General features: G+C 42.4%; 1 protein-coding gene across 7 annotated transcripts in view; it reads right to left on the reverse strand.

Moving 5' to 3' along the window:
* The window catches only part of SH3KBP1 (SH3-domain kinase binding protein 1), a 274,936-nt gene that overhangs the window by 62,689 nt on the left and 202,470 nt on the right, over window positions 1-9,777 (reverse strand). For all 7 annotated transcript variants that reach the window (XM_014543459.1, XM_014543458.1, XM_005870951.2 and 4 more), the window contains one exon: window positions 7,000-7,107. In XM_014543459.1, coding sequence (XP_014398945.1) covers window positions 7,000-7,107 — 108 coding nt within the window. The remainder of the gene's footprint in view (window positions 1-6,999; window positions 7,108-9,777) is intronic.

Consider the following 9,777-nt stretch of genomic DNA (forward strand, 5'->3'; position numbering starts at 1 on the left):
TGGTGAAAGTAAAGGACTCCAACTCCAAACTCAGGTGGCTTCAGCCTGCTCAATTTGCAGGTAGATGCTGAAAACAGAGGACCTTAGTGCTATGCTGAGGCCTAGAGGGGCATATCAACAGCTAGGTGGTAGCCAAAGTGGGCCCAGAGCTCACTTCTCTCAATGTCCAGACTGTAGAAATTCATTAAAAAAAGAGCCAACATAAAAATGTTCAGAACAAAATCAATGAGCCAACATCTTCTGATTTAGGGGATCGCATAATACCTCCTGAGGTCTTCACATAATACAGTGCACGTAGGCCTGTGTTTAGAGCTGTTGGCTTGGACAGAGAAGCAACAAACAACATCCTTCAGCACATATAAAAACTAGATTCAATTTCTTACATTACCAGGAAGGAAATAGATATGAATGTTCTGGAGTGAAGACAGCAGAAAGGCAAGTTTTGCTTCCTGCTGAGGGATTTCAGAAATGACTCTGCCCCTTGTTTGGCAAGTGTGGCCAGTCCCAAATGAAAGAGCTCATCATCTGGCTCAACCATACTCCCTGGCAGGAATTTTCATTCACCACTTGGTCTCTTGAGCCAGTCTGCCTTCAACACTCTGGCCCCAAACATTTGGGGGGACTTTTGCTAGAGGAATGTGGTAATGTTCTGCAAGTAAATTTTAGCTTGATGTGGGGCCTTGGGAAGTCCGTCTCCAGGCATTTGGCTAAGTTCTCTGGAGGTGTCTGTGTTTGAGGCTGGAGAGGGTGATACAAATGGATAGTTCCTGACCAGGGTACCCCTCATGGAAGTTTCTCCTCTGCCCTTTTCTCCCCTGTTCCTGGTGGATTGACAATACATTTGAGGTGTGCAGCTGGGGCAATACTCGGGATTACATGTCTATAACTGACCCTCTGCACCCTACCGAGTCCCCAGCACAGGAGATCCTCGGGAGCTACCACAGAACCTGCTCTTGGCGGGGTCTCTCTCGAGTTTCCTCTCCTTAGCCTCTAGCCTGGTGGCCTATATCTATTGTCACCCGCTTAGCTGGGCCCATCCAGATTGCTGGCCTATAGGGTAGTCACCCAGGTTTTGGTATTCAGCTTCTCCCTAAGATACTCTCTCAGTTCAACCCTTGGCTCACTCCTTTGCTCCATCCACCCCACCCTGAAAATGATGCCTTAACTCCATGCCCAGACCTCATGTCTGGATGGAAGGACCTGGACCCCACTTTGTCTGGGAAGAGAAAAATCTGACAAGGATCTCTGCTTCCCACTTCCTTTTCTTTCTTACTAGTATAGGAGAGAGTAGCAAGTAGTAGAAGAGAGACAGAGGAAGGGAAGTTACACCTTGTCACGAAATGACCAAAGGACAAAGGATTCCTGATTGCAACCATGTACCATGCATGCTGCTATGGACTGAATGCTTGTCTACTGAATGAATCCAAAATTCATATGTTGAAATCTAATCCTCAATGTGCTCATGTGTAGAGTAGTTCATTCCGGTGGAGACCTCATGAATGGGACTGGTGCCCTTATAAAAGAGACCCCAGAGAACTCCCTTAACTCTTCCACCATGTAAGGATACAGTGAGAGGATACCTGTCTATGAACCAGGAAGTGGGCCTGCACCAGATGCCAAATCTGCTAGCACCTTAATCTTGGACTTCCCAGCTTTCAGACTGTGAGAAATATATTTATGTTGTTTATAAGCCATTGAGTCTATGGTAGTCTGTTATAGCAGCCCAAATGGACTAAGATACACGAAGGAGAAACTCAGGGCATGGGCTCTGCTTTCAAGGAGAATTCCTGAGGCAAGAGTATAGTGAATGAGGGGCTCAACTGGGAGAGAATAGGATGCAAGTACAAATGGAGAAGACAGAAGGGGCACCATTCAGGCCACTTCAGGGAAGCTTAGTTAGGGCTCTGACATTAGGCCATGCTTAGGTGGCATTAATGCCTTGACAATCCCCACCTCTGCAGGTGAAGGTACCCAGGAAACTAAATGTACAGATAAATAATATTATAGGTTAATTTTTCCATACTGCTGGTTATTAGGAGCACATATTTGTTTCTTTTTGGAAGACTAAATACAGGGAAATAATTTATTGGACATCTTTGAAAAATGGAAAGAACAGTGGTTCTCAAAAGGCTGAAAAACATGACTAGGAGCAAAGAAAATTTTGACTGAGAACAGTTCTATAAACTGAGTTGTCAGATGATAGGGGCTAAGGAAAGGAGCCTAAGAACTGGGAAAAGAGAGTACAGTCAGAGTTAAGCCAGCAAAATTCACCTATGGTGGATTAGCCATTATGCAAATCAAGGAAGGGACTTCCTTTCCTGTAAAAGTTGGGACCTGAAAAACTCCTGCTGAGTGATCTAGAACAATCTTAAGAGTTGCAGTTGAGTAGAAGGATCTTAAGGTTGGCACTCAATTGTAATTGTGAACATGGTACACCTACTTGATTGTACCACGATGTGTCTGAAAATTGATATTGAATAGGAAGGGTCTGGTCAGGCATGAAAACAGAAAAATGGAGAGTTTCTGAGGCCAATGGTGCGGTGCTCTTGCAAGCACCATGTGGGTTTAGCTGAATTCAACATAGAGTTCCCTTGGCAAGCCTTTCCCTCTGGTGCTTGAGGGGGCCTCAAGCTATACCTGTGAGGGCCTACATGAGAACAACTAGCTCCTCTTTCTTTCAGTCGTTGCTCTCCAAGAAAGCACCAAATAAATGATGGTTTTCTATAGAATCTGGTTTCTAAGGAATCAGGCCCATAGGGAACAAATGCCCAAGGCAACCCATGTGTTCCAGATGGGCTGATGTTCTGTTCTTGTTGCAATTTGTAAGCTGGCAGTCTGCTCCTGAGTAAGTCTCTGTGAGTTGGCATATGTGAGCATGCATCAGTCACGGACATGTTTAAAAATCTTTGAATGTGGGTTTCTGTGTCCCTAGGGCTAAGAGGCAGACCCTCCTGCCCTGTTGAACATTAACTAAGGAAACTATGGGAACCTGAGCAATACCCAGTTCCTGACATGGCACAAACTCAGAAGAGCCGTCCATGTTAGAACTATAACATCCTCTGGTGATTTTCACAGTTTCTCTTAAAAGGACTGAGGCCCGAGACTTTCTTAAAACACTATCTTTCAGAAACATTTTCTTTCAGAGAACCTCTTCTAATTCAATGACAGTGCGAAGTTGTTTCTGCTGTTCTTGAGAGCCCATGGTCCCCATTTTCCTTTAGTAATAATGACAGAGCACTGCTTCATTAGAGCTCTCGGAACATTGAATCTTTCCATTCTGATATTCAATTTTACTGTCAAGGCTCAAAATAAACAGACAACCATTGAATTTAGGTTCTCTGGTAAATAGCCTACATAATCACTCTAAAATATGCACCAACAGATCAGCGGCTGCACCAACAGATCAGCGGCTGCTCTCCGGGAATATCTTGAGGAAAAGCCCCATAGTGTCACTCTCTGAAAGGAAGACTGTCAAGAATTCCAAAAGGCCTGTGGTAACCACTCCAGCAGAAAGTATACTAGCCTTGTGGGGATGCTTCAGTGATGCCTACTGATTCAAGAGGTCTGCTGTTGAATAAATGCTGTTTGCTGCTGTCTACCCTAATCATCACAGATCATCTTTTCTGGGTGAATGACTACAACCCCAGCCACTGGCAAGACAAGATGACATCTGCTAAAACTAGTGGCAGAATGGTGTTTCAGATTCTGTCGTTCACATAGTGCCTTTGTGTTAATGATTCTAACCATCTTTACATAGTTGACTCAGCAAACAACAGCCTCATCTCCAGTCACGTCGTCATCACGAACTCACCAATACTCTGGGTGCAGCAATAAAGGCTGGTATAACAACCAATGCCAAGCTGGTTGGCTGGTTTTATAGGCCAGAAAGGATGAAAAAGGATGCGATACTTTGAATTTTCTAAAAGCTAAATGTCACATTATACAATCACTTCTCAGCTGTAGGTGTTGCTTTGTCTGACAGATATGGCTATTGTTTCTCTAAAATTGAGTGTTCTGCTTCTTAGGGACAAGATTAAAAGATATATCAAAGAGCTTTTGGCTGCTTGTCTCAGGTTCGAGAGATGCCCATGGGGTCCCAAAAAGTATGCATGCCTCAACAAGCAAGCCAAGATGACTCTACTCATCACTGACAACTTCACTCTTTCAGTGGAAATCTTCCCTTAATACCTTATATAACAAAGCAGGGCTTTTAGAAAAGTATACCATGGAGCCTCTCTCACCTGAGTGAATTTATTGCTCCACTAAAATATGACTGGGAACTAGAAGGCAGGGTGCCATCATGTAGGCAACCAGAGGCTTTTCCCATTTGTTAAAAGAATGATCCAGACTTTATCTTAGCCTTCAAAATTATATTACCTCAATCAGAACCAGGAAGGTGGTAAATGTCTAATAGGACAGCATACTTGCTCAGTCCTTAGCCAAAGAGAGGAGTCACCGTGAAGGTATTGGCATTTAAATGCTTCAGAGTGTGACCACCTTATATCAGGCTTGCAAAGATCAGTTGTCCTAGCCAGTTTGGCTCAGTGGATAGAGTGTTGGCCTGCAGATTGAAGGGTCATGGGTTTGATTCAGATAAAGGGCACGTACCTCAGTTGCAGGCTCAATCCCCAGTCCTGGGCATGTGGGGGAGGCAACCAATTGATGTGTATCTCTCATATTGATGTTTCTCTCTCTCTGTATCACTCCCCCCTCTCTTCCACTCTTTCCAAATATCAATGGAAAAATATCATCGGGTGAGGCTTAAAAAAAAAAAGATAGGTGATAAGGGTGAGACATACAGTCTACAAGACCCTCTTGCCTCTACTCCCTAGGAGAGGCCCACATCAGTGTCCTTTTAGAAAAATGTGACAGGTTTCTACAACTCTGAATAGAAGACCTACTGCTCAATTCTAAGTGTGCAAGGACACCAACCATGTATACTCTTTACTTCCCATCAGCCAGCACGGAGGCCAGCCCAGAGAAGGAACCCAACAAATACAGAGTGAATAAATGAACATAAAATATAATTGTCATAAAGCAGATCCTGAAAAATATAAGAAATAACATGAAGATTATGTCATTCGTGCTCACTTGTCTCTACAAATATATTTTATAAAGCACTGTATTTCTTTTTAAAGACTATAAAAGTTCTTAGATTCATTGGGATTCCCATAGAAGTTCACTAAGATACCAACAATAATTCTGTGTTGACTTGACCAGCTGAAGTAAAAAGAACCAGAGTCAGATTTCTATCATTACTGCACAGTTTTAGCTGGAGCCTTCCCACATTTGTAGTAATAATAATTACAAAGACTTGGAATAGTTCACATGTATGGGACATTTACCAAGTACCAGGTGCTATGCTAAGGAATTCATATGCATCATCTCAGATAATCTTTTCAAGAGTTTAACAGGGAAGGTACAATTTTTCTCGCAACTGAGGCTTAGAGATATTCAGTAAGTTGACCTTGAACTGAACAAGTAAGTGACAGAGCCAGGATTCAAACCCATGTCTATCAGATGCTACAGTCTAGAGTCACAACCACTATACTCTATAAATGTTTGCCAAACTTCATTTCTGTGTCTTATTGTTTCAAAACATTTACTATCTAGTTGTGACTAAGTGTTAGCATCTGTTTTTGTCAGGGATGATTCTGTCAACTGATACCCACCACTGTGATCAACTGTCATCAGTAAAAAAGGCTCAAGTGAGTTTGCTTGATGGAAAATTTCTTTACAGAATGGTGAGCTCTTCCCTGTTCTGTGAATTTATCCCTCTCCTAAAATATGGTTGGGAACTAGAAAGTGGGGCTGTTATCACTTAAACAGATACCTGCTCCTATACCAGCACTTCCAACACTAATTTGCAAACAGATCACCTAAGGATCTTGTTAAAATGCAGGTTCTGATGTACCAGGTCTAGGGTGTGGTCTGAGTATTTCTAAAAAGCTACTGGTAATGCTGATCAAGTGTGGTCCATGGACCAGCAATAAGTATCAAGGATCCAGAAAACACTAGAAAGCAGAATCTAGATTCTCTGGACCCCAAACTTAATTCCAAGAGAGAATAATAGGTGTGGAATAGAACATCCTTCAGCTAAACAATAAAAGAAAGTAAGCTAGAAAAAGCCTAAAGGGTGTGGCCCTAGGCTTCAAACCAATCTAACAATCTGCAGGGCATAATCTCGGTGGGCATTGACACCATCTAGCTTCTTGAACAATTATATCCATTCATATAAGCTGCACCTACACCATCAATGCTGTTTAGTATCCTTGGTAACGAATCCTCCAGCACTGTAGCTATCCTTTTCAAACCTCAGCTCCATGGGAATCGTGATGGGTCAAGTCAAGTTCATGGTCCAGTAACAGAGCCCTCAGGGGCATGAAGAGGGGCCTCGGCCAAGAAGAAGTCATGTGAAATCCTGAGCAAAGAGCCCTGAGGTGCAGAACAGGATGAGTAAGACCAAATCGCTGACCCCTTATAATGTAAAGTGCTTCTAACTTTTTAATATTTCTTGTTACATGGTCAGCAGAGAAACAATACACCTGAAGTGAGGCAAGCAAAGACGGACTGGCTCATTTAAACAACAGCATCATATAACAGGACTCCACAAAGAAAGAAACCACAGATCAGAGCTGTATATATATATATATATAGATGTGTGTGTATACATGTCCATATATGTGCATATATACACACATAGTATGAGATTAGCAGGCCTTACTCTGCAGCCTTAGTTTCACAATGTGTTTTTCAGCCACTTCCACAATATTAGCCACTTCAACACCCCCAAGGACCTGCTACATGAACACTGGCAGTCCACTTACCAAATGGAGCCCCCAAGGATTCTTGACATTTATTTGGGTGCTTAAATGTGCAGGTATTATACCCAGTGCTTTACATACATTATATTATTTATTCATGCAACAAGCCTATGATAGGGATCACTGTTTCCAGCCAACAGATGAGGAAACCGAGATCAAAGCCACGAAGACTTACATTCCCCTCCTTTTCAAAGTCAGGTGGAAGCAACTTCACGAAGTTATCAGGGAACACTCCTCGTCTGCCGTTGAGCTCTCCTTCCCACCAGCCTACATCGATGCAATCCTAGGAAACAGAAGAGCAGAGAATGAGAAATGGGGCAAGCATGCTCCAGACAGATCTGACATCCCTTTTAGAGAGAACAGAGGCCCTTTCCTTGAGGCCACTATCTATGCAACAATGGTTACTAAGACAAAGTCAGCGCAAACCCCAAAGTCAGATGGGAGAACAAAAGCTTAAGTGTGCTAGAGCTTCTGGCTGGGACTCAAAACCCACTGCTGCTTTTAGATGCCCTGAATCAAAAAGATCTTTTTTCCCCCTTTAAATATTTTGGAAGATATGGGTTTTCTTCATTTTAATTTTACTGAAATAAAAATATTTCATTAACTGCAAACATGCTTTAGAAAACATCACATGCACAAAGATCCTCTTTGATTAGCTGGTCGCAAAGTGTGTCGAAATTAAAGAGGGCTTTCCGACAGGCAGCCAAGCATAAGAAAAATTATACTTTCCACAAGCTCATTCATGTACTGCTGTCCTTCACCTTCTCCTTTCTATGTTGATGAGACACAGTTGTCAACATGAAAAGCCTTTCTTCCACCTTACAAAATTCATTGTTTGCTTACTAAATGAAAGAGTAAATCTATTTATCTTCCAGATCAAACCTGCTTCCCCTTGAGTAATCCCTATTCTGTTCATTCACTTGTCAAACACTTATTGAGTGCCTACTCTGTGCCAGGTGCTAGGGAGAGAACAAGAGCCAGCCTTTGCCAAACTTCCATCCTGAGCCTAATGGCCTCATGGTTCTTCTTATGCCACAGAATCACTTCTATTTTCCTCCATATCCAATTGGTTGGACATCTGATTTGTTCTAGTTTTATAACCTATCTCACATTTGTCTTCTGGGTCCAATTCCACTTCTGCCACTTCAATTCAAGGCTCACCTGGCCTGCTGTAAATCTCCTCACTTGGGCATTTCTTCCTGCCCTGTGTACATACAATACACACACCACTGTCAATCGTACATCCTTCAGGAAAAATCTGATCCTCAGACTGTATCAACAACTTCCAGCTAAAGTCCAAAATGAATAAAGGCTTTCAAAAAAATACTAGGAACACGGAGGACTTTTAAAGTTACATCTGAAGCAGCAAATGCTCAAGAAAGTGAGAAAATCATGCTCAGGGCTCATGGAGAGACCTACTCATGGTCCTCCACAATACCAGGGCCAGGAGGGCTCAAGTGGCAGATGTGCAGCTGGCCTAGGACTTGGCTGTCAGGCCCTGGAGGTCCATGGCTTATGTAATTCACTTGTGCCTTGCTAGATCATACATTCCAGCAAGGTGAGGAACACATGTCACTTTTCACCATTATACCCCCAGTCCATTTCACAATGCCAGATAGAATAAATATTTGTGGAATCAATGAAGACTCTTTATAATCCTGAGTTCTGAGATCTCCTTCTGTTTAATACTTGGATTGCTGCAGGACAAGATAGCCTCTGCATAGCTTAACTTATGATGATTCTACACAAGTTAACATAAGGCCCACCTCAGGTGAGAAGTGATCACCAGCATCCCTTCCCCCAATGTCTTCTGTTACAAGGGTAAACTGAACTTTCAGAAGAGAATATGGGTTTTAGAAATGGGTCCTTAATCACAGACCAAATACCAGTCCCAACCAACACCACAAAAGAGACACTTGAAACAATCAAGTTCAGATTTACCTAGAACAATACAAGATTCAAAAGACTTCCAACATGAGAGCATGCTTATCTTCCTTGGAAAATGACAATGAGAAGTCCAGTAAGTATTCTGGTCCTGACTTCATCACATCCCCTAAACCCGTGGTCAGCAAACTGCGGCTTTCGAGCCACATGTGGCTCTTTGGCCTCTTGAGTGTGGCTCTTCCACAAAATACCACGTGCGGGCGCGCACGTACAGTGCGATTGAAACTTCGTGGCCCATGTGCAAGAGTCGGTTTTTGGCCTGGGAGAGTCTATTTTGAAGTACTGTTGATATTTGGCTCTGTTGACTAATGAGTTTGCCGACCACTGCCCTAAACGATTTAGCATCAGTCCCCAAAGAAGGGATTCATGAACAGGGGTGGTGGTGGCAGGATGTGATGATGGCTTCTGAGGCTCTTCTAACCCTGAAATGTTATGTCATGAACAATATCAGAAAAGTTTATGGGGCTGGAATTTGTTTACAATTAAGTGTTAGAAATTGTTTTTAGTTATTAGGATCTGCTTCTGAGGAAATGCCTGGCACAGTTTTTTCCTCCTCTTTCTCTGGACAAGTCCTTCTCATCTTCAAAACCCACTTGAAACTGACCTTTAGGAAGGTGACTATGATGAATGCTTTATCTTTTCTCTAACACTCTATTTTAATTTGCACTTCATGATATTCAATTCAACAGATAGCTATTAAATGCAAAATATGCTTAGGTTGCTCTGTAGGCACTGAACATTAAACATGCAGAGAACATTAAACCCAGGGAGTTTAGAGATTTACATGTAAGACAGACACACAATATTATACAAGGTCCTTTTTGGTAAACCGGTATTAACCAAGAGATCTGGTACCAAAGAGTAGAGAATCATTAATAGCTTTTCAAAAAATCTTAAATCTTTTCATGTGTGAAGGGTTTGCTTACGTGAGGACTGGACTTCCCTTCACAATCATTTCTGATCATTTGATAAGAGAATTATGCCCACAAAAGTCACTCAAATATTTTGT

The sequence above is a fragment of the Myotis brandtii genome, unplaced genomic scaffold, assembly GCF_000412655.1.
Source record: "Myotis brandtii unplaced genomic scaffold, ASM41265v1 scaffold326, whole genome shotgun sequence".
In the NCBI taxonomy this organism is placed as follows: Eukaryota; Metazoa; Chordata; class Mammalia; order Chiroptera; family Vespertilionidae; genus Myotis; species Myotis brandtii.